Genomic DNA, 24,929 nt, shown 5'->3' on the forward strand with positions numbered 1-24,929 from the left:
TTTTTCTAGTATAAACTTTTATGACTTTGCTTTTGATTTTTCTATAATGCCTCGTCCCAATGGAAACAGTATTCCTTATACTAACATGAGACTCCTCTTTACAAATAAAGTACACAATAGAGCCTTCCTTAAGGCCTATGGAGCTCTCGAACAACCTCTCTTTAGTTGGGACTTGACTCCTTCTCTGGCTCTCTTTAGTTGGGACTTGACTCCTTCTCTGGAATTCACAATCTCTTTAGTCGAGACTTGACTCCTCTGGAATTCACAGACAAACCACATCATCAGTTTCATACTTGAGTCACACTTTTGCCTATTCGACACTTGAGATTTCATAGACATGGCTAAGTTTGATATTGTCCGAAACTCTCACTCCTTTCCCAACGATCCTCAATAAATCAACCATCCTCAATAATGTTAGGGTTGCTATTTCCTTCCACATTGCTCTAATGTTGGCATCGTAAAATTTCATGTTTTTTTTTTTTTGTTCGCAAGGAGTCTTCGCATGTGTAGAAATTTGATTAAATCTCTCTTAACATTATTGATGGATTTTTCTGTTCAGAAGTTCAGGATGGTACAGATGATGAATCCTTCTCTATCACCAACTGAAAGAGGCTGGGCCCAGTTCAAACAAGTAACTGGAGGTGATTTGTAGATGACGAACACAGGTACAAAATCTACTTCTTAAAACAAAAAGAGAGTTCTTCACTTGGATTAAAGCCAACCGTTGTGCAACAGGAAATCCATTTGATAGCAAGCAATACAGGGTCATTCCTAGATAACTTTCAGCTCCGCAAGCCAAGCGGTATGCAGGGGGCAGGGGTCGGGTTTTCCACCAGCAATGGCTTTCTCGGAGAGAGAATAGAACCACCCGTTTCGCCATTTGAACTGTGTAAGTAAAGGGATTGTTAGCACAAGAAAAAAAATAAAAAGGTATTGAGGGAGCTCCCAGAATTCCCTTTCGATTTTAATCTACCTCTTTTACTGCCGTGGGGAAGTGAGCCACAGCCCGAGAGTATGCACATAATCTTTCCTCTATACCTTCTTCAAACACCAACTGCCTTTCAGCTGCGGCTGCAGATGCAAGTTCTGCAATGAGGCTAGAAACCTGCAATTATAAATTTGGATTAGACTGTTATACGTAACGGCCCCAAGTCCACCGCTAGCATATATTGTCCTCTTTGGACTTTCCCCTCGATATTTTTAAAATGCATTTGCTAGGGAGAGGTTTCTACCCCTTATAAAGAATGATTCCACAATGTACATAGTTGAAGAATTATGCAGTAAACTTATTGCATGAAGAAGAAGGGATCTTACTTCAGAGCGATAATCCTTTTCCACAGCACCCACGGTCGCACCTGGATGACGTGCTCCAACGAGCATAAATGCAGAAATCCAAATCAGCTTCTCCAACATTTGTTTCTCAAATGCTTCCTTGTCAAGAACCTAGCTTACAAACATAGCCTTTAAAGTTAATGTGTATATGGAATAAAAGAATATCATAAATGACACATATACACATATTTCTATAAAGAACATTCATGAAACATCTCATTGTTTACTTCCATAAGAGGCACATTTCTTCTGTGGATTTACCTTGCAGGAGAGGCCTGCAGCATTGAGCCTTCCTGCTACGGCAGATGCCCATTTTCCATACGCGGCTGTCAGACCTTCAGGATTGGTATCCGTTATTCCATCCACAGGAGCCTCTCCCAGCTTTGAGATAGCGAAATATGCTAACACTTGATTCACATCATTTAGACCTTTGCTTTCATACCAAGGGTCCAGCATTCCATTCTGGAAAAAAACCAAATCTGCTAGATTGTCAATATCCATTGCCAAAGCAATACAGCATAAGCCATTATATGATGAGATATTCCAAATGGGAATACCCTAATTTCTTCTTAAATTCGAACGTTGCATACAACCCAAGTATATTGTCCTCTTTGAGCTTTCACTTCAGACTTTCCTTCAAGGCTTTAAAACGCTAGAAGAGTGCTAGGGAGAGATTTCCACACCCTTGTAAAGAATCTTTCGTTCCTCTCTAACCAATGTGGGATCTCACAATCCACCCCTCGGGAAACATCTTCGTTGGTGTGCTCGTGTCTAACTTTGAAACCCTTTGTAACAGGCCCACCGCTAGCAGATATCATTCTCTTTGGACTTTTCCTTTCGGATTTTTTCTCAAGATTTTAAAGTGTTTGCTAGGGGAGGTTTCCACCCGAAATGAAATATGGAATCTCACAGGAAATGTGAGTTGATTGCATATGGTATGCAAGCTTGGATATTAAATTGAGTCACGAAGTCCAGACGTGAACTACAATACCAATTGGAAAGGAAATGAAATGAAATTTGGTAAACTTGTACCAAAAAACTTGAGCTGAAGCTGAGTTTATGGGAAAGGCAATGAAAACAAGAAAGCTCATAAACTTCGAATTCAAACCCCATAAAACGAGATGGGAGTGAAGCATATCGTCGCCAATAAAATGCGTCTCGATTCAAATAAGAGAGAAAATAAAGACAATAGCACGATTCGATGATCATACCGTTCCACCTCGATCGAGGAGTGGATTCAAGAACAGCTTCAAGATCATCATTTCTGGTACAAACAAGGATAGGACCTGGAAAATCAAGGGGCACGGACTCGCCTCTCTTCACCAAAAAATCTTCGCCGTTTCCCATGTCCAGCAGCGCCCTCCCAACGCGCCCACTTCCGACTATCACAGCGGGTACCACCTTAGTTCCGGTAGCCGCGGCCATGATTCTCAGACGGTGATCGCGAAATTTAGAAGCGGGTTTAGAAAGTCGAGACCAGAGGGAAGAGCTAGAGATTGTGAAGGAAATTGCGGCGGCCATGGCTGAGTAGGAAATGAACCAGGTGAGCTTGAAGTGACATTGTTGTGTGGTTTGTATAAGCAGAGAGAGCCAGCGTGGGTTTTCAGAGAGCGGCTTTGAGTGGCGGAGAAGAAGATAAGCTACTCGATCTGTGGCCATGGCTGCGCCCACCGACCTATCTGTAAGTTGTTTATAGGCCCGATGGGCTTTTTTATGAAAGAAATATGTGGGCCTAAGCCCACATAAGGCGTAACAGTATTTGGGCTGGGTTAAAATTTGTTGGTCTAAATCAAACACTAAATGGACCTATCTGTAAGTTGTTTATAGGTCCTATGGGCTTTTATGCAAGAAAAATATGGGCCTAAGCCCACCTAAGGCTTAACAGTTTTGGGGCTGGGCTAAAACTTGTTGTAAGTTGTTTAGAGGCTTGATGGGCTTTTTATGTGAGAAATATGTTTTTCTAAGCCCACCTAAGGCTTAACATTATTTGGGCTGGGCTAAAACTTGTTGGTCTAAATCAAACACTAAATGGACCTATCTGTAAGTTGTTTATAAGTCCCATGGGCTTTTTATGCAAGAAATATGTGGGCCTAAGCCCACCTAAGGCTTAACAGTATTTGGGCTGAGCTAAAACTTGTTGTAAGTTGTTTGTAGGCCCGATGGGCTTTTTTATGCAAGAAATATGTGGACCTAAGCCCACCTCAGGCTTAACAGTTTTTGGGCTGGGCTAAAACTTGTTTGTCTAAATCGAACACTAAATGGACCTATCTGTAAGTTGTTTATAGGCCTGATGGGCTTTTTATGCATGAAAGGCCCACCTAAGGCTTAACACTATTTGGGCTGGGCTAAAACTTGTTCTATGTTGTTTAGAGGCCCGATGGGCTTTTTATGCAAGAAATACATTGACCTAAACCCACCAAAGATTATTTGGGCTGGGCTAAAACTGTTTTTGTCTCAAGTTCAACAATCAAAAGAACGATTGGTGACAAGAAAACGTTTGTATATCTCGCCAATCTCCCTATAACGCTCTGTATCTGAATCCCCTTATTGATCTCAGGCACAGCCGTAGCTGCAGCGACGGCGGTGGATTCTGGCAAGGTAAGGAAAACTTGATCCCCAATAAGAAGGTAAGGATTCCGGCACTTCTCACTTGTTTCGGTTAACATCTTAGTAAGTTTGGTGGTTGATTATGAGATCTCGGAGAATGAAACATTTGTTATAGCGGTGTGTACCAGTGAGGATGCTGGCACCCAAGAAGATGGTGAGATGTCACATGAGGGAACAAATTATTCTTTTTAGGACAATATGTGCATTGATTTACATGCTTTTTGTTTTCATTTCAAACTTGATCAGGAAGGGAAGGGACGTCTAAGTATAAAATATCATATACGGGATCAGGTTCATTTGCTCACACATTGTAGTGGAGTGTTAAATTGTGTTGAATTTGAAACAAGTTTGCAGAGGCTTTTCTCTTCATGTTCGTTCTCAGGGAACCCGTCTGAAATCAATCCCGGGCCACACGAAATCAATTCCTAAGTAGTGAGCTGGCGAAGTACGTTAATGAAATATATACAGGTAAGCACTTCAACTTCCAACGAACCAAATCAAAATCACTTGCGACAAAAACGGGCAACCTTATTAAATGCATATTAAAGGGATGCATAAGGTCACAAAGAGGCGAACTTCAATCGTATTATATACTTTTACTTCCAGGTTAATATTTTATTATTTATTGTAAAAATTATTGCATCAATTAATTAAAAAAATAATAATTACTTAAATTAAATATTGAGCTGGACAATTATATTAACAAAAATGATATTTAAAGTTTGACGTACTTTTCTTTCTAATTTGTATTATTTACAAAAATGAAATAATTCATTCATGACAAATCCTCGCCCTTTTTATTATAATTTAAATTTCTACTAAAAATTCCAATCGCTATTCTCAATGCATGCAATATTTCTACTGTTGCATGCTGATGAATTCTACGGGGGGTGGGGGATGGAATTAAACGCTTCCTTCTCTCATTCTTGTGAATAAGAGAAGGCTGTGGAAAAATAAAAAAACTAATTTTGTTTATAATTTTAATTAATTACCTGCCTCAGGCCACGCCTCCATTATCGCCGTTCCCGATATTCGTAATCCGCCATGGCCATGGCCGAAGTTATTTTCTTGTGCTGATCTCGTCGGACGTTAAATTCCTCAATCCCCTCTTTTGATCCTACCTAATTAAGCATCGAGTGCGTAGTGAAAAATTGATGAAGGTAAAAACGAATTTAGATACCCAAAAATGCCGTCGTCGCCTTCGGCAATGTCGTCGGAATCTTGAGTACAATCGAAGTAAGTTTGAATGTCGTCGGGAATACAGCGGCGAGGCCGGTCAGATTCCGGCGGCGTCTGTGGAGGGTCGGCGGTGGGTTTTCTTTCTACTATATCTTTAAATTTTGAGGAATGGAGTAGAAGCTCCAGCGCCTTCGACGAGGAGGAGTCACCGCCGCCAGGTCCCAGTGGTGGCGTGGAGATGGGTTGGTCGGAGCTCGAACATTGGGACGGAAAGGTGAATTCAAGGAGGGATTTGGGGTCCAATTCTGAAGTCGTTTTGCCGGCGTTAGGGCTTGGTGGACGGTTATTATTGTTTGGGATATCTTGTTCCTCCGGACGGAGGCATTTGATGTAACGGCTGAGGTCGAAATTTGTAACGGCGTTAAGGCCACGGTATTCTATGGCAGCCATGTCGTAAGCTGTGGCAGCTTCCTCTTGGGTAGCTGTGAAAGTAATAATAATAATAATTAAAATAAATAAATTGAAGATAATAATATAAGAGAGAGCAAATTTAAAAAAAATAATAATAATAAATTGGAGATCTTAATTTGTATGCAAAATTTGGTGGGAGGATATTGAAAATTTTATGAAATGATGTGTCAAAATGAATAATCTTAAATGGCTGGCCATGCAGCAGTTGAGGTTTGGTGATCTACATCCCAACAACTGGATTTAGTTGCATATATATTTAAATATTTTAGTTTATTTTAGAAAGAAAAAAATCTAATTTACTTCATAAAATAAAAAACAAAACAAAAAAAATAAAATAAAAAACAAAACAAAAAAAAAAATCATGCTTTGGAGAAGAAAACAAAACAATGTACTAGTGGTGGACTTGAATCGTTACAAAAAAAAAAAAAAAAGCATGATTTTATAATTTAAAAAAAAAATCTAAAGAAAAATCAAGTGAAACAATCCCTACCCAAATAAAAAAAAAAATAGTTATCCTAGAACAACTTTATTTTATTAAAATAATGATAACAAACCGCTAGCTATCAAACAAAACCTTCACCATTTGATAATATATCTTAAAAATGATGATGGTGTNTTTTTTTTTTTTTTTTTTTTTTTTTTTTTTTTTTTTTTTTTTTTTTTTAATGAAATGACCAAGTTTCTTTATAAACAATATTATGGGTTTTTAGAGCATATTCATGAATATGCAAGAGGCAGATGATAATATAAATTAATCTTTGGGTGAAAGGAATAGGATGACATATGGGACTATACACAAGAGAAAGAGATAATAAGACTATTCATATCCATGCCGAGTATTAAAGAGTGTAATGTGGGGTGTCAACGTTATGAATATTATAATGTTGGTTATGTTCATGAGAAATAATGATTTTTTAAAAATGTGAGGAAATTACCGTATGTTCCAAGGTAAAGGTATTTGTTGCCAAACACTCTGCCGATTCGAGCTTCCCATCTTCCATTATGATGGTGCCTGCAGCAATGTAATCATTTTACACCAACCCAAACCCAAACTCTTTCAATTTTCAAGTACTAAACATCAAAAAGAAAATGTAAAATGGAGTAGATTATTAAATGGGAATCTCATGTTAAGAAATTAAGAGTATAATTATAGATATATAGTCATACATTTATAAGTAAATGATTATAAATGGTAAACAATACATCTTTAGAGGCCTCTTAGTAAAACTAAAAAAAAAATTATATGAGAATTTATATTCAAAGCGTAAAATATCATACTATTTGTGTGAATCTGTAATTCTTAATACCAAATACGTCAAAATTACGGTTTTTTTTTGCATAACATACAAAACATGTCAAGATTGTCTTCCATCTTGAAGTCATAAATATGGTTGTTTATTCAATTTAGTTGAAACTACTATATCTACGGATATACGGGTAGTTAAATTTTAAATTTTATGCCGAAATAATATCATTATTATTCCTCATAATCGCTATCATTCAAGAATTCAATGTTGTAACAAACAAAAAAAATAAAAAATAAAAATAAAAAATAAATTATGATATGAACTCATTCAAGCTTACCAAATAAAAGTATATTACATGTCAGCAACCATGTGCAGCATTTATAACATTGCAAAAAAAAGGAAGAACACAAGACAGTTTAATCTCTAAAAAAAAAAAAAGAATACACTTCAATCACTTAGTTTTCTTGAAGTTCAATAATTTTCAAAGAGTTTTTGTTAGTTAAGAATCCAGTTGGACAAACAGTGCATAAAAATTGATCAGCATAACTTTTTTTTTTTATTTTTTATGGAGAAATACCGACATGTAGTTTTTTTCTTCTTCTTGGTTAGTAGTTGAACGACGATATCATTAATTGTCCCTACTGTGAGTGGAAAGAGAAATTTCACAAATTGATAGCACAAGGAAACTGGAAAAAAGGCAACGTAGAAAGTTAACCAAGAAAGTTCCACACGCAACATGTTAGATTTTTCATATATTTGCATAAGGCAGATAGACAGCTACGGAGTGTTTGACTTTGGTTATGAAAGGAAGCCTAGTTTACATTTGATGCATAAAATTGTTTTCCAGAAGCTACAAATTTACTAATTACATGGATAACATAAGCCCAAGTCATGCATACCTTTTATACTATGAACTAACTTTTTTAAATCATAAACCAACAAACAGATGGGTAGTTTCAAAATTAAAGCTCTTGCAATACATTTTTCTAGCAATCCAAAGTCAACAAAAGGTATAACAAATTTGTAGGAAAAAAAAAAAAGAAAAAAAAAACAGAAATTACACCAAATTTGTAATAAGTTCTTAAATTTTTTATTTTGCGTCTAAAATTTTTTTTTACACTTTTAAGTATAAAATTGAATTACTTTTTAAAATTTTAAATATGTTGTTGAAAACTTATTTACATGTTTAACATTCAAATAATAATTAGATACTTTTAAAAATTAAATAAATTTAAGGTTAAAAGCTAAATTTATAAACCTTTTAAAATATTTGTTTCCATGGGGAAAAGAGAAGTTCCCAATTTCTTTGGCAGAATCCACTTGTTATTATTTTTAAAATAAAAACAAATAAACAGATGTCACACAAAAACTAATTATCTTCTTAATAATGAGGCAACAGTCGTGTTATAGTGGAGGCTATGGTACCTTGCTACACCTCTGTACTTCGAAACCCCGCGAGAAAAGCCGCTACTCTTCCTGTGGATTGAACTCATAAAAATGGATATGGATTCTAATTTAAGGTTTAAGCAGAAATAAAATCTCTGGAAATGGTAATTACCTTCTCAAATATCCAATATACTCCTCTCTTGATTGACCTTCCATTTCTTTAAGCTCGTCTTGGTATGTTAATAGCTACAAACAATAAGATCCGAGGACTTGAACAGATGATCTTCAATCAATTTCTTGATTTCCTCATAGGCAAAAGAATAAATAAAACAAACAAGTGAATGCGGAACAACAATCGATCAATTGGAAAATTACTGGAAAGTTGAGAACAATTTCAGTTCCCCAGTACTTGAGCGCAGCAAGGTCGTAAGCATGAGCCGCTGCTTCTTCATCATCATACGCACCTGTAGATCAGAAGAAAACAATAGTACACATACTTACACCGATCACTCTGTTTCAAGGCTAAATCGCAAGTCAAAGTTCAAATCGCAGAAATACCTAAATACACTGCGCGTTTCGGTTCAGATTCCACGAATAAACCACCACACCGCAATACAGAGGCATAAATCAAAAGATCAAAGAACAGTAAAATCAGGATCGCAACCAAACATCACAGATTGAAAGAGAAAAAAAAAAAAAAACAGATTACAGAACCTTGTCTTCCTTTCTTATTCTGTCCTTCATTCCAGCAATTCTTATCCCACAAATGCGCCTCATACCGTCCCGTCCATCTATGCCTAAAGTAAACCAAATCGATNAAAAAAATCAACCGATTGAATAGCTTTTAAGTTTTTTACCAAACCGATAATGGCTAACCTGGTGACTCCGCGGTAAACAGAGCTACGCTGAGCGGGAGCATCTCGAGGAGTGGACTTACGCGTACGCTTGAGTACCTTCTTCTGGCTGTGATGGACTGTAGAAGACTGAGAATTAGCGGTGGTAGAAATGGAATTCTTGTGCGGCGGATGTGAGATCTTGGCCATTAAAGCAAGCGAGAAGGAGACGGAGTGGGAAGAGGGAAGTACGTGAAGAAGCGGAAGAAAGAGGGAGAGTAAATGACCGAGTCATCCAATGGAAAAGGGCAAATTTAAAAGGGAAGGGAAAAGAAAGAATAAGCAAATATATAGGGCGACAGATGGGAGCTGTTTGTTTGTTTGGTATTGGTATATTTGGTATCGTTAGTGTAAAGCCAGCAGAAGAGGAGGTCGGTTTTTAAATCGTATGGCCGTCTTTCTAATTATGCGCTTTCATTTTCTTTTTCTTTTTCGTTTTTTCTCACCTATTTTCCCTACTTCCTCTCCCAATTTTTAAAGTCTCTATTAATATTTCAAATAAAATAATAATAATAATAATAATATTTATTTTTAAATACATATAACTTTTAAATAGTTTTCTATGAAAATAATAAATAATATGGTTTTCTATTGGTTTGAGGTTTATATGTCCCCTAATATATCGGATTTATAATTAAATTTTGAATTTTAGTTCAAATATTTATTATTTGATCTAAAGTTAAGCTTGATTATGAAGATGATTTAATGTTAAATATGCATGTTTTTTACATTGAAAAAAGAGGGATTAAAACTAAGTGAAATTATTGGATGCATAAATTACATAAAATCTCCATGAGAGAGGGTGCCATGACATCAACACACTAGCCATTATTTTCCTAAATCCCTCTTCTTTTCCTTTCAAAATTATAATAAAAAATTTTAAAAAATATACGTAGCTGAGAATGTTAATCGTTTAATTGATTCGAAAATAAATATAAAAATGTTTTTAAAATTGAGATTAGAAGGTTTGATTTAAGCTCGAGCTTATATCACACAAAAGTAACTCCAATAGAATCTCCATAATGGTATGATATTGTCCGCCTTTTGACTTCCCAAAATGACTCATACCAATGGAGAGAGTATTTTGGATTATAAACCCACGATCATTCCCTAAATTAACCGATGTGGGACTTTCATCATCCAACAAAATAGAGCAAGGTCAGGTTGACTCGACCAAAAAAATATCAACCCGCTAACCAATTAAATTTTGATTCTCTAAAAATTCAACTCAACCTAAACAAAGAAACGAAAGAAAAATTATTAATTAAACAACGAGGTGATTTGTGGTAACAAATTTCTTACCATAAAAGAAGCGAACCAGTAAAGTAATAAAATTAATATATAATTTGGTTAATAATTTAAAAATGATGTAGATGTTAATGTAACAAAAGGAGTGGAGTATTAGGAATAAATAAATTTATAATATAGTGTAGCAATTAAATGAAAATGAGAATATTTGGAATAATTATTAAAAACGTGTATTAAAAATTAGGAGGTTGAAAAGGATAGTGAATAAATTAAGGGAGGATAAGCGAATCAAATCTAAAGTGTGGGCTTATAAATTGCTCATACTTTTTGGTAAGCCTCATTGATTAAAGGAATGAAGCTGAATTTTAATTATTAAAAAATTAGCCCCACAAAATACATATTATTTTCAATTCATAAATAAAATAATTTCCAATGTCATCACCTTTATCTCGCCACATTTTTTTCTGGTAGGTTTGGAGTTGGTTGAACAAATCACACAACTTGATTAATTTAATACCGATTCTATGATTTCTTTTTTTTATTGTTATTATTATTATTTTTTTATAATTTAATTCTTTAAATTATTTTTTTGACTTTCTTGTTTTTTGGTGGGAGGAATTTTTAATTCAAATTATTTTTTAATGTCTTTTTTTGTTATAATTAGGTTAGAATTAGATAGATAAAACTATATTTTAAATAAAAATGCAAAAAATAATAGAAAAGAGAATTGTGACCAACAAAAAAATAGAAATTTCTCTATATTTAAATTATTTTATATTTTAACGGCCGGGTACGAGATAAAATTTTAAGAGAATTATATGACAAAAAAAAAAACATATTATGTTACTGCATAAAATTAGATCGATATTTCTACTTATACTTAATTATATTANTCATTCCCTAAATTAACCGATGTGGGACTTTCATCATCCAACAAAATAGAGCAAGGTCAGGTTGACTCGACCAAAAAAATATCAACCCGCTAACCAATTAAATTTTGATTCTCTAAAAATTCAACTCAACCTAAACAAAGAAACGAAAGAAAAATTATTAATTAAACAACGAGGTGATTTGTGGTAACAAATTTCTTACCATAAAAGAAGCGAACCAGTAAAGTAATAAAATTAATATATAATTTGGTTAATAATTTAAAAATGATGTAGATGTTAATGTAACAAAAGGAGTGGAGTATTAGGAATAAATAAATTTATAATATAGTGTAGCAATTAAATGAAAATGAGAATATTTGGAATAATTATTAAAAACGTGTATTAAAAATTAGGAGGTTGAAAAGGATAGTGAATAAATTAAGGGAGGATAAGCGAATCAAATCTAAAGTGTGGGCTTATAAATTGCTCATACTTTTTGGTAAGCCTCATTGATTAAAGGAATGAAGCTGAATTTTAATTATTAAAAAATTAGCCCCACAAAATACATATTATTTTCAATTCATAAATAAAATAATTTCCAATGTCATCACCTTTATCTCGCCACATTTTTTTCTGGTAGGTTTGGAGTTGGTTGAACAAATCACACAACTTGATTAATTTAATACCGATTCTATGATTTCTTTTTTTTATTGTTATTATTATTATTTTTTTATAATTTAATTCTTTAAATTATTTTTTTGACTTTCTTGTTTTTTGGTGGGAGGAATTTTTAATTCAAATTATTTTTTAATGTCTTTTTTTGTTATAATTAGGTTAGAATTAGATAGATAAAACTATATTTTAAATAAAAATGCAAAAAATAATAGAAAAGAGAATTGTGACCAACAAAAAAATAGAAATTTCTCTATATTTAAATTATTTTATATTTTAACGGCCGGGTACGAGATAAAATTTTAAGAGAATTATATGACAAAAAAAAAAACATATTATGTTACTGCATAAAATTAGATCGATATTTCTACTTATACTTAATTATATTATTTATTTATTTTATTGATTCAAATCTAAAAAAAAAAAAAAACTAATAACATATGTTCCTAACAAGAAAGGATTCATGAATTATAAACTCATGACTATTCCTTAAATTAGCCAATGTGGGACTTTCATCATGGGATTCATGAATTATAAACTCATGACTATTCCTTAAATTAGCCAATGTGGGACTTTCATCATGCAACAAGGTGAACCTGGTTTAATCATAAAATCTACAAAGTTAAGAATGTTTTGCTCGGACCAAATTTATGTTAAAAATTTTAATTTTTGGGTAGAAAATGGAATTTGAAAATAGGCGGATGAATTAATTGCAATATTTGAAATGAAATGTACAAATTACAAGACAAACAAAAAATGAAATATACAAATCCAAATTCTCACCCTTTTTTATTTTGTTACTGAGAGGAAACGAGACAATTCCCCACCCTGTCTGTAATAAACAAAATTTTCCGGGAAAATCCGTTCCACTTTCCCGGAAAATCCTCTCTGGGCTAGAAACCGCAAGGCTCCGCTGCAAAACCCAACGTGGATTCCTTGGAATTATAAACAACCCTCTGATTCTTCTGCTGGTAATTCCCGATTATCATACTCTGATCTTCATAACCCAAACTCGCAAACGCCAAACAGATCTGAGAAGCATCTGATTTCACAAAGTAAAAAACCCCTTCAACATCCACAGTCATTTCTGCATTCCCTTCGAAGTAAAATTTCACCGTGGGAATATTCACTTCTTTAAACCCAGTGAGATTAAAACAAGTGTTCAAAATCGAGAATCCTGGCGCTGTTTGAAACCCAGAAAATTGCTTCTCAAATTCCGCTTTGAAAGCTCTGTAAATCGATGGAGTCAATCTGGTAATTACAGTCCCTGAATCGATTAAACTCAAAGCCCCGTTGTTTGGCACACCCAGATTTACCCCACCGATGGTAATTCCTGTGAGATTCAGAAAGTAAAAATTTGGCATCTGAGGATTTGAGACCATTCTTGTGTAGGAAATTGGAGAAACGTTTCTGAAATTTGAGAAATCGCCACCGCCCATTGTTAAAGAACCTGAAGCTCCGGCGCCGGTTGAAGGCAAACAGTAGGAAAAAATTCCGTCAAAAACAGAGGAAGTTTGAGAAACCAGAGATAATTTACTCCGACCTAAACCCATTAATCCCGAAGCGCCGCCGAACAACCCCTTGTTATTCCGGCCACACCCAAATATGAAATTATCGATAACGATTTCCCCTAAATTCAGCCTCTCAAATCCAAGTTCCCCGCGGGAATAAGACCCATCGCCGTAGTTAATCTCGTAACCGCAGGAGCTTGAATTTCCATACCCACAGAGGCCGGAATTTCCGGTGGCGGAAGGAAGAGCCAAACAGGTGGGGGAATTGCAAGAAAGGGAAAGGAACGAAGAGGAATTTGAGGGATCGAAGAGGGGTTCTTGTTGGTTGTAACAGAGGCGGCAAGGGCGGCATTGGACCCAAGTGAGGTCGCTGCCGGTATCGACAATGAGAGTTGAATCCCGGCCGCCGAGGGCGACGGTGACGATGTAATTGAGGGTTTGGAGCCTGGTGCCGGAGGACAAGGGAATTTGGGAGTCGGAGATTTGGTGGGTGTCGCCGGAAAAAATGGCGGATTTGATCCGTGATTGAAGAGATTGGACGTGAATGGCGTCGGAGATTAGGCGGTTTTGGAGATTCTTTTGCCAGTCCGTGACTTTGCCTGAACAATAGTCTCTTTCTTTCATTTCCAATGTCGTTATTCCCTCCCTCACTCCTGAAATTCAAATCCCATAAATTATTTTAAACAATTCCAATTAAAAAAATTACAAAAACGTAATTTTAAATATATTTTCTATTTTTAAATTTAGATTTCTCAAACCTTTAATTTTATATCTGTTATATATTTTTTTTAATCTTCAAATTTAATTTTTAAAAAAATATTACTTAATTTATTACATAAATTTAATTCTTTTATCTAATATAATCTTCAACTTTCACTATTAGGTTTTGTAGATCCGTAATTTTAAAAACATTAAAATTTAAGACTAAAATTACCTAATATAATACCAGTTAGTAAAGTTTAAAGACTAAATAAATTAATTAATTAAAATAGAAAATGATGTGTCAAAAAAAAAGATAATAATAATAATAATAATAAAAAGAGGTTTCCTTGTTTAATATCAACAAATAATTTCCGATAATTATACTTAAAATAGCTCAAATTCAAAAAATAATAATAATAATAATAAATATATATATATATATAATACTTAAAATAGACAGTCATATGGAGAAGAAACAGAGAGGCTTATGCCTATGCTTGCATTCCTCTCATTTTTTTTTCTTAATTACCAAAATAACCTTCAATGCAACCCATCCAAGTCACTAATCAAGGGCAATTTTGGAATTTCACCGTTAAAGTTATTTGCTAAATATTAATAATATGCAAGTATATCAACGAAAATTAAATATTTCAGTCATGACATCATTTTAATAACATTAGCATAACATTTTATCATTTTATTAAGCTTTTAATTCAAATAAAACATGAAAAAAAAAAAGTAAAAAAAAAAAAGAAAAGAGAGGGTTATTTTAGAACACTAACTTGGCTTCTGAAAGATGCAGTTAATAACAGCTTCTTCCTGCTGCTTCCATGGAAGTTTCTGAAGATGAAGAAGACGATGAAGCTTCTCAGAATCTCCATTAATGGCGGCCGAACGAGCTTGGTCGACGAAGAACAGAAGAAGAAGAAGAAGAAGGAAAAAACAGAGTGATTTAGAAATCTCCATGGCTGAGATAAGAGAGGAAAGATGGAGAAGAGAAAATTGAAGGAAACGAGGAATTGGAGGTTGGCATAGGAACAAAAGATGAAGGGCTGGCTTCTTTGTTTTGGGCCCATCACAAATTATTGGCCTTTCACGTGCATATATTTGGGAATTTAACTCAAATAATTAGTGGTTATTAATTGTTATGATCCTTTTAGTTTATGTTAATTAATCGGTATTTTCATATTTAGAAAATATAATGTTGTAAGTATTTATTAAGAAAATGTTAAATAAAATTTAACATGAATAAATTAATGTGAATTTGATAGATTCTGTTTTTATTTTTGGAATTTAAAAATGAAATTAATACTTAAATCGAGAAAGATCTTCCATGATCTTAAATCTGAAGCCAAATCCATAATTTATAATGTTGATTAAAAAGTTAAAATTGAGGTTTGTCTGTTTTTCATGTTTTTATATTCATGAAAATAGTTGAAGGATTTGATGTGTCTTATGATTGTCTCCATATACATGTGAATCATGACGTCATACCTTATGTCATTTTCTAATAAAAAACAATATATAATTACCTTTTTTTTTAAGTTTAACTTATAATTAACTCTTGAAATGCAAAATATTTATTGCCCTTAGATTCTGGAGCTCTCGAACAACCTCCTACCTCCCTCGAGGCTCGACTCCCTTCTCTGGAGCCCTCGAATAAAGTACATCATTTGTATGTTAGGAATCACGACTCTCCACAGTGATATGATCCCAACAATCCTCTACAATCCTCCCTTCGAACAAAGTACACTATAAGCCCTCCCTAAGGCTTATGGAGCTCTTGAACAATCTCCCCTTAATCGAGCCTTGACTCCTTTCTCTGGAGTCCTCGAACAAAGTACATCATTTGTATGTTAGGAATCACGACTCCCCGCAATTGTACGATATTGTCCACTTTAAGCATAAGCTCTCATGGCTTTACTTTGATCATTCCCTGGAGATGTATTTTTTTTCTTTATAAACTCATGATCATTCCCTAAATTAGCGAATGTGGGACTCATTCCCAATAATCATCAACCGTGGTTAGTTTGTTATACATAGCTCAACTTAGGGTAATTTAGCGGAAGTTCAAGTTCTTAGCTTTTTGTCTTATCTAGATCTCTGGCCTTCAAAATTTCTCTTGGGTTCTCTAGGTCTCCTAAATTATCATTCTGCTAGCATATTTCATCATCGTCATAGTTTTAGACCAATATTGTAGGTCATCGAGGCACGACCTAGATTATAAGTTCATAAAATTCGTACATACTAAAGTTTCGCCAACGCTCAAAATACTATTGTGGACCTTTACTGCTAGTGAGTTTATTAAAAGAACATTAACTAGCAAACTCCCTAATAATCCTCAGCCAAATTTAAGATTAGGGGCTGGTTGGCGACCTCTAATCGTCCCTACATAACCGCATAATAGTCACATGCATGAACTAATCATCATCAAGTTAATCCAACCAACTCTAAAGGTACAATTGTAGACCTCTGCTATTCGTGACAAGTTCACTCAAACGCAATTAATTGGCAAACTCCCTAATGATCTCCACATAGTGCAATCATACATCATAAACTCAGAGATTAATGGGCTAATCCTTAACAATCAAGTCAGATTTACAAATAGGGGTTAGTTGGTGAACCTCTAATCGTCATGGTATAATATAAATAGAGACATAGCATAGCAACCTAACATGGATATCTAGTCTTACTTTCACTTACATTTAGTTCATAGTTCAATTCATTAATTTCTTGAAAAACGTGCATAATAATGTTCAACATACTATTATATATACCATCTCAACTCATTTCAACGTTTGTAACTCGCATGCAAAACTTAAAAAACGTCAGCTACGCTAAATCCATAGACAAAGAAAACACGAGTTTTTGTTAAGAATCAACGAAGATATAGTTGCTCGAACTTCTGGAAGATACCGATCCTACGGGTCAAGCAATACCGTTTCTGTCCTATGGAGTAGCTTTTACATTAATATTTTGAACTAAATACTTGCCACGTGGATAAGTGGAATACTTAGATGTCAATCAGTGGCACCTGTTAAGACACGTCAGATAAAAAAAAAGTTATGGAGATGTGTGGGGCCAGGGTTAATCCGTAAGAGATAACGTCGATGTAACGCCGGTTTGTGCTAAACGACGGGAGACAGTTGTCAAGCAGTTTGTTCCATAACGACGTTAACTTCCCGGCCATTGTTTCACTACACGTGATTGGCACGTGGGGTTGCTTGGAATAACAACCCGTGAAGTGTTCCGTCCACCGCAAAAGAAATTTGGAAAAATATTAAAATTTAGAGGGAAGAAAAAAACAAAATTTAATCCATTAATCTGCCAATTTATTTTATATAAATTAATTTAAACATAATTAAGTTCCTATCCAACTATAATCTACAAAATATATATATTAAAGAAACAAATTAAATATATAATGATATAATTAAGGTTCATTGAGAAAATCTTTTGCTCTTTTCTTGTACAAGCTGAAGTTGAAGATGTTCCAAGCTGCGAGCAACCTGGTCGAGCTGATCATTCAGCCCGCCGATTTTCCGATCCTACAATAACAACAACAACAACGACGACATCGTCTATCAAAGAGGCTCCCCCGCATTGATGTAATAGTAAAATTACGACAGCAACCTTTCTTTTCATTTCCAGTATGCCAATCCTCCGCATGCTCTCAACAACGTCGACATTGACAAGTTTGCGCTTCTTCCGTATTAGCCACCCTCAGGGATAAGCGGTGGTGTCGAAATCGGGTGGAGGGAGTAGGGACTCAGCTGACGGTTTTTGCTCGTTGATGTTTTTCGTGGGTTCTAAGGGCTCAAACAGAGCCTTTCGACGATCGGAGAGCGAGGGAAGGACTATTCCGGGATCCTGAGCTTTGTCATTGCAATGAGATTGAGATTCTTCGTGTTTGTCGCAAGTTTTATTAGGAGGATCATGATCTTGGTTCACCTTGTCTAAAGTCCTCGCGCTAGATGTTGGAAAGAAGATACCATTCTAAAGCTTCACAAATACATACATATTTTTATGTCTCTAGTAGCTAGTAACTAAAACACAAAACCACGATTCTCTACAATTCTAGTTTGATATTGTCCACTTTGAACATAAGCTCATTTTGGTTTTTAGTTTTCGAAGATGCCTCATACCAATGGATATTGTTAGAAATCACGAACCTCCACAATGATATATGACATTGTACACTTTGAGCATAATCTCGCATCGTACCAATGTAAATGTATTCCTTATAAACTAGGGGACGTATGAGATTTGTCCTTGACAATCCTGAAATAATGATATTAAACAAGAAAGAGAAAAAGAGAGATGGAAAATGAAATGAAAATGCAAGATGGGAAGGTGAGTGTAGAATTGATGTGGAAAACCCCAAATCATGAAATCTTGATTTTGAAGGATTAACGAGAGAATGAATGTGGGGCCTAATAGGAATTGAAACAAATATAGTTGGTGTGGAGTCCCATCATTTGAATACTAAACTTGATCCAAGTAGGAATAGGGATCCTATGTTGAAGGAGATTATGACTTGAATCTTTTAAGCTTTAAATGGTATTTTTGGTAATTCAACCTATATCATACCCTTTTTAAAATTGACATTATTCCGGAATAATAAATAATATTGAAATAAGAAAATACTTTTCCGACGTCGTTTTGTGAAAACTAGTTTGTAAAGGCCTTTTGTGCAATTTACGTGAGAAGGAAAGAAAGATAAAGTCAACAAAAAATCAACTTGTATGACGATTTTGAAACAAAAATTATAAATAAACAAAAAAGGGAAATTAATGTATTACCAAAAAAATAATTATTCATCCGGACCTAAAATAGTAAATTCAACACAATTAACAAAATATATATATATATATATATATATATATATATTCACCCTAAACCCTAAACCCTAAACATTTCCCCTAAACCCTAAGCCCTAAACATTTCATGGTGATTAGGGCAAGAAATTCTTTAACAAAATGTCTCGAATTATGCGATACTTTCAAAACCTAGACGGATTCGTTTACTTACGAAACAGAAATTCCGAGTTTCCGATGCTCATCGACTTCGCAAATTTGCAAAGTTTGAAGGTCGCCGGAGAAGATAATTAAAGAGAGAGAGAGAGAGAAAGTAAGGAAGTACTTCTACCGACATCCGACGAGATTTCCACTGAATTCGGGGAGCGGACGCCGGAGAAAAACCTTCCAGATAAATTGCAGAACAAAGCGACAGCTAAACCACGAGATTGTAATCCAACGGTTCAGATTTGGCACTATGGAAGAGGCTTTGATGCCCATATTTCTAAAGGTTCATTAATGGTTAAGCGTCTATAAAAGTTTACTTGTGGGCCTGAAAATGTCACTGGACCAAAAGCCCAAGCCCAAGCCCAATGATGGAATAGTCCTCTATACCAATGCAATTCTGTTGGTTGTGAAAAGAACCTTTTAACAGTGGGGTTACATTTTTTAAAGGAGAATCATAAGATTTGAGTAGAATCAATGACCATTCATAGTATCGTAAAAGTTACCATGGTTCATATATTACTTGGGTAACTCAAATTGACTAGGTCCCTAATTTTACTGCTAGAGATTAATTTATAATGGAAATAACTAACAGTAAAATTGGAGTTGGTTCAACTTCAGGTGATAAAAGCATGCAACGTACGTTCATGAACTTTGCAAAGCTCAAGCTATTAGGGCTGATACTATTCAGTTTTCCCGGTTTTAAGTCCAACCGAACGAGTCAGTTTGGTAAAAATCGGACCGAACCAGTGTCTAAATAACCGATCAGTTTGATTCTTGGCTGGTTCGGTCCCTTATGGTTTGGTTTTTACTGTCAATTGCTAGAAGCCTTTAATATATCAAATCAAACGAAAGATTTAAACATAAGAATAAATAAAATTAACCAACATAAAGTGAGAAAATCCGAATACATCCGAGTACTTGGAGAATTGGCAATGAAAGAATGTTCTTACCCGGGAGAAAAATTAGTGCAGTTGAGAGCAAAAAATTAAGTGATAATTAGCCTACGTATATACAAAGTTAAACCCATCTCAAGTTATTCTTGTTAAAGAATTTCAATCTGAGAAAAATAAATGAGAGGTGATGAGTGACTAACCCCAATGGTTTGCAGAAATCAAGTGTCGCCAACAGCACACGGAAGACAGGGAGGATCTTCAGCTTGGTTTTGAGGAGTGACGCGTTCCAAACAGAGGCCATGAAACACGTGGCTACATGGCAGTACTGCCACAGTTGGTGGAATTTTTGGAAGGATAAGTGAGCCTTCTGGTTTGAATGAAAGATCCCTCTTACATATGAAGCATCTCTCTCCACTTAATTTGGGAGTTTGATCCAAATCTGCAAATGATCGAAGTTAAATATCACCACCTGATAATATATGGGTATAGATCTCATACTTACCCAGTAAATGTTCATATAAGCCTTTTGCTTCTGTCAAAGTATTCCTATTCATGCTACAAAGATCATAATAATAATAATTTTTTTTTTTTTTGAAGTATTTTCGTGGTTGGGTTGAGCATTTTTATACTTCAATTTTGTATCATACTGGTTGAAATTTGTGTAATTCACTGGTAAAGTTAAGAATTAAACTCACAAAGCTAAAAAGAAGAATAAAAAAGAAAAATACGATGCATCCTGGCTGCACCCATTTTTGCAGCCCAGATCAGTGGTCCAACTATAATTTGCCTTCATTGATTCTGTGGGTTCTCTTTAAGAAACCCAATTGTTCATGGTTTCTTAGTTTTGTTTTATATGTCCTTTTTTAGTTTGATATTGATTTGCCTTTGTTGTTTAATAGTGCATCTCTCAGTTCTGATTATTTTCTAATGCGTTAGTAGACTGGTTCAGTGTGGCTTGTCTACAATTTTGTCGGTTGTTTTCTAATACATGTCCGGGTGTGTCTGAATGAAGCCATGCAAGTGTTCAAAACTTAAAAATGACAACTATCTGAAACGATAAGACCCACTAAATCATTTGTTCAACGTGTATTTGATTTCATGTCTGTATGTGACACCTATGCAGATACTCTATTGAAATTAGAGCTTCTATTCTGCTAATTTGTAGTCTTTTTCTGCCCAAAACGACAAATCTAGTACTCATACCGCCAACATAAATATATTTTTTTAATAAAATAAAATAAACTACAGCCAGACAGTATTAAATCACCAATAAATTCATAAACCACCAAGCAGACCAAAATCATAAGACTTTTGACTTTTTAATTTCAAGTGCTTGTTCTTAAGCTACCGCACGTAAGTATGAAAAACTAACATCTATAATATTTTCAAGCATATGAACAAATATGAGAAACAATAATACGTTTAAATATATAATAGAGAAGTACCTCGGCATTTTATGTAACAACGTGAGGTCCTTGAGCGTCGGAAAGAACGATCTCGTAGATCTTCAAACTTGGAAGAAACAAGTGGAACGCTCTCACTAATGATTGGTTGGTAAACCTGATTTGGGTCAATTTCGGTTTTCTGAGGTTGAATTACAACATGTGAAGTTATATCAGGTGAGACAGAGACAGATAGAACCTGCGCAAGATGGGCTTGAAATGATATGTCAGTATTTGCCGAGACCGGGGAAGAAGTGAACACTGGTGGATTAGGATTTGATTTAGCAATACCAGAATCTTCAACTGTCCCAAATTCTCTTGCATCTTGATTTCCTGAAACTTGTCAAGCTTAAAGTTATTCCTCCTTCCATATAATTACTTAATGAAACTGTTAATTGAAGACGAGATCATAATAAAGACAATAAAAGTGGTACCAGAAGCGAGAGCATTGCCAACGTTTTGGGGAGGTTGAGACGGGCCAGCAGATTGAACAAGCTCAACTGCAAGCAATAAAGAAACATGTTCAACGTCAAAATTGATAATCATTTATGCTAAAATTGTTTAAGAACATTCTTAAATAGCATACAAGGTTAAACAAAATGAAACTACCACTAAAGTATCCATCTCTCTTACCTGACTGATCTGGAACAGAGATGGTTGCAGAGATCCCAAGGGAAGGAGCAAATGTTGGAAATTCAGATGCGAAGTTCCTAACATCAGGAGGAGATTTCTGTTCAGAAGGCCGCTGACTTTGATCCCTTCTAAGCAAACAAGATTCTAAGTCAGTAAACCAGCATTGTGAGGATAGCTCAATTTTGCTGTTAACAGATTCTGTCGTGGGAGGAGGAGCATTTTTAAGCGAGTTGAGGATATCCTCATCGCTCTGTACTACTGCAGGAGTAAGACCTGAATCATCTGTAAAGCTTGGCGTGGGAAAAGGGTTATCCCCACCAACTATAATAGATGGTTGGAATACAGATGATTGGTGCAAACTAAAATTAATAAAATTACTACATCTTACTCCTACAGAGTTCTGAGGAAAGGTTGTAAGGTTAGGAATGTCCCCTGAATTGTCTTTAAAGCCTGAGATCTTATCTGCCTTGTTAACAGCCGTGGTGGCTTTTGTCTGACATCCAACATCTAAAGCCTCAGCATCTAGTTCTTCTAAACCATGAGGTTGGAGTGCACTGCAAATTGCAGTAATGTTAAGATCGATTTGGTCCTCACATTCCGCGGAGTGAAAATTATGATTGTTTGTTACTCTATGTATGCCTTCAGCTTCGTGAGTTCTTGCTGGGACTCTACAAATACTGGCAAGTTCTGGACTTCTGATACTAAAAGAAGCATTTGTCTTATTTTTGGGATTAGCATAAATGCTGTGAGACCACTTTTGAGAGCTTAATCCCAATCGGGAGCCATCAAATGACCAATCAATATCAGTGTATGAAATTGAATCAGAGAAGGATCCAGCAAGGTTTGGATGAGAGGAGACAGATGGATCTGGAAATTGGGAATGATGGAATCCAGAAGCTGCACTGTATTCTTCATGGAGCCCATTGAAGTTAGCATCACTTCTGATTGTACCAAGGCATCTCGATTCTTCATTTTCATCGTCAGAAATAAAACCAGACAGCTTACTTCGTAGGTTCAGATTATCCTTTTCCATCGAGTCCATCCTGAACAACAGGAATTAGAAAGACAGTCTCCGGACGAATAATCAAGAACACAGCCGATCATTGAATTATGAAATATGAATAGAAATTCGGTGAAAACTGAATTCGGTAATGCAATCATCAACGTGCAGTTATAATAATTAAGCAGTATATGCATTAATGGTCTTTGTCTTTTAAGTCGCTTTAAATATCTCCATGAACAAAGCACATTACACAAAAGGAAAAGGAAAAGAAGCTTAGACCACAATTTCAATCAAAAACGGAAAGAGACGTCAAATGCATTAACGAACACAAATAAAAGATCGGTTACAAACTGCACAAATGAAACACCAAAAACAGCGTCCGATCCACTTAAACCACGCTTCGTCCGAACGACTTATCTCAAAACAAGGAACAAAAATATTACAAAATCAAAATCCAAACCAGCTCTACGCGATCGATCGATACGACTCCATTAGCAACATCAAACAGAGACAAACACCATGATGCAATCACAGAATATGAACAAAACACAGCAATTTCAGATGAATAAACTCAGAAATCCACAACATATATGAACAAATACAACACAGAAATTAAACCAAATCGAAGCAATGCAAGCGCGCTAGAGAAATAGAGGAAAACTCACGAATCCATACAAATCAGCAACGGCAGCTAAGATAAGAAAAACGATTAAAAAGAAAAGTGATATACGAATCGGAATCATGAAGGAGAGTGCATAACACGGAAGAATTCAGAGGAATCAAAGGAAATGGAGCGGGATTGAAAGAGAAGAAGGAGAATTTTAGCATTACCTGAAAGAGAGTGATGAAACAGTGGGGCAAGGCGGAATTTGGCGTTCCAGGTGTGGGTTCCACTTCCACGCCTCGTAGTTAGTTGTATCTCGTTTCCACTCTCCTGAGTCTATTCCGAATACCTAATTTATTTTGGTTCAATCAAATGCGTCAATAAAAATAAAAATAAAAATAAACGAAATAATCTAATTTATTTATTTTTAATAAATAAAGCTAAAATTATGAATTACTTTAAAAAAACTTATATGAAATATTAGACGTGGGATTAAAATAAATAATAATAATAATTTTCATTTTTCAAAACTAAAAGACAAAGGACTAATAAAATTAATTATTTTAATTCTCGTATTTTTAATTTTATTTCATTTTTTACTTTTTTTTTTTAATTTAGACCATATATTTTTAATATAATTAAAATTTAATCTTTATATTTTTAATATTTCACGAATTTATTTATTTTTTAATCGAAATAATAACAATATTTTTAAAATTTATAAAATGGATAATAATACATATTATTGCTTTTTTAATAAAAATTAATAATAAATTTTTTTCGTTTCCAAATATATCACTAAACCCATGGCGAAATTATTTTAGTTTATTCATCTAATAAATATCAAAATGGACGTAGCGAAACCATTTTAATATTAATTCAATACTCGAGCCTCGTATAATTTTCTTAATTATGGTCATTTACTGAGGAGTGTATTTGCATCAAATCAAAGAACGAGCCAAACTCGAGTAAGGATATGGAGGTCTAAACATGTTAGTAAGAATTTGACGTTGACGTGGATACTAAAACTTGAGAAAAAAATTCACTTATATTTATCTAAATTTAACTAAAAATTAATTAAAAGAAATTGAATAAATAATTTAAAAATAAATAGATTAAATTAATTAATTTAAAAATATAGTACATGGCGGCACCTAGGATGTAGGCAATATAAACTCTTCTTCTTCTTCTTCTTCTTCTTCTTCTTCTTCTT

The 24,929-nt window shown here is 34.6% G+C and overlaps 4 protein-coding genes and 1 pseudogene across 12 annotated transcripts; all 5 read right to left on the reverse strand.

Moving 5' to 3' along the window:
* Positions 1–503: 503 nt before the first annotated feature.
* Positions 504–3,006, reverse strand: LOC111806603. Of its 2 annotated transcripts, none has more exons than XM_023691978.1 (5): positions 2,544–3,006; positions 1,594–1,811; positions 1,315–1,443; positions 974–1,105; positions 504–885 (listed from the first exon to the last, which is right to left on the reverse strand). In XM_023691978.1, the coding sequence occupies exons 1-5, from the start codon at positions 2,989–2,991 to the stop codon at positions 772–774; spliced, it is 1,041 nt and encodes a 346-aa protein (XP_023547746.1). In that variant the 5' UTR covers positions 2,992–3,006; the 3' UTR covers positions 504–771. The 2 variants fall into 2 exon arrangements, with proteins under 2 accessions (XP_023547746.1, XP_023547747.1); XM_023691979.1 differs by having other exon boundaries at positions 1,594–1,794; positions 2,544–2,938.
* A 1,104-nt stretch (positions 3,007–4,110) lies between these two features.
* LOC111806602 (AP2-like ethylene-responsive transcription factor At1g16060) lies at positions 4,111–9,371 on the reverse strand. Of its 4 annotated transcripts, none has more exons than XR_002816834.1 (9): positions 9,099–9,371; positions 8,937–9,019; positions 8,781–8,789; positions 8,598–8,686; positions 8,395–8,468; positions 8,262–8,312; positions 6,525–6,601; positions 4,932–5,600; positions 4,111–4,364 (listed from the first exon to the last, which is right to left on the reverse strand). XR_002816834.1 is itself a non-coding variant. In XM_023691977.1 (8 exons), the coding sequence occupies exons 1-8, from the start codon at positions 9,263–9,265 to the stop codon at positions 5,065–5,067; spliced, it is 1,086 nt and encodes a 361-aa protein (XP_023547745.1). In that variant the 5' UTR covers positions 9,266–9,371; the 3' UTR covers positions 4,671–5,064. The 4 variants fall into 4 exon arrangements, 1 of the variants encoding a protein (XP_023547745.1); XR_002816832.1 differs by having other exon boundaries at positions 4,111–4,376; XR_002816833.1 differs by having other exon boundaries at positions 4,112–4,330.
* Positions 9,372–12,587: 3,216 nt separating this feature from the next.
* LOC111806347 (aspartyl protease family protein At5g10770) lies at positions 12,588–15,156 on the reverse strand. Its single transcript, XM_023691613.1, has 2 exons — positions 14,900–15,156; positions 12,588–14,068 (listed from the first exon to the last, which is right to left on the reverse strand). The coding sequence occupies exons 1-2, from the start codon at positions 15,081–15,083 to the stop codon at positions 12,798–12,800; spliced, it is 1,455 nt and encodes a 484-aa protein (XP_023547381.1). The 5' UTR covers positions 15,084–15,156; the 3' UTR covers positions 12,588–12,797.
* Positions 15,157–17,557: 2,401 nt separating this feature from the next.
* On the reverse strand, positions 17,558–19,414 carry LOC111807108 (annotated as a pseudogene).
* A 613-nt stretch (positions 19,415–20,027) lies between these two features.
* Positions 20,028–23,955, reverse strand: LOC111806582. Of its 5 annotated transcripts, XM_023691957.1 has the most exons (6): positions 23,778–23,955; positions 22,110–23,152; positions 21,911–21,976; positions 21,676–21,815; positions 21,480–21,594; positions 20,028–20,473 (listed from the first exon to the last, which is right to left on the reverse strand). In XM_023691957.1, the coding sequence occupies exons 1-6, from the start codon at positions 23,783–23,785 to the stop codon at positions 20,253–20,255; spliced, it is 1,593 nt and encodes a 530-aa protein (XP_023547725.1). In that variant the 5' UTR covers positions 23,786–23,955; the 3' UTR covers positions 20,028–20,252. The 5 variants fall into 5 exon arrangements, with proteins under 5 accessions (XP_023547725.1, XP_023547724.1, XP_023547723.1 ...); XM_023691956.1 differs by having other exon boundaries at positions 21,480–21,809; XM_023691955.1 differs by having other exon boundaries at positions 21,480–21,815.
* Positions 23,956–24,929: the final 974 nt, after the last annotated feature.

This window comes from Cucurbita pepo, chromosome LG12 (assembly GCF_002806865.2).
Source record: "Cucurbita pepo subsp. pepo cultivar mu-cu-16 chromosome LG12, ASM280686v2, whole genome shotgun sequence".
Taxonomy (NCBI): Eukaryota; Viridiplantae; Streptophyta; class Magnoliopsida; order Cucurbitales; family Cucurbitaceae; genus Cucurbita; species Cucurbita pepo.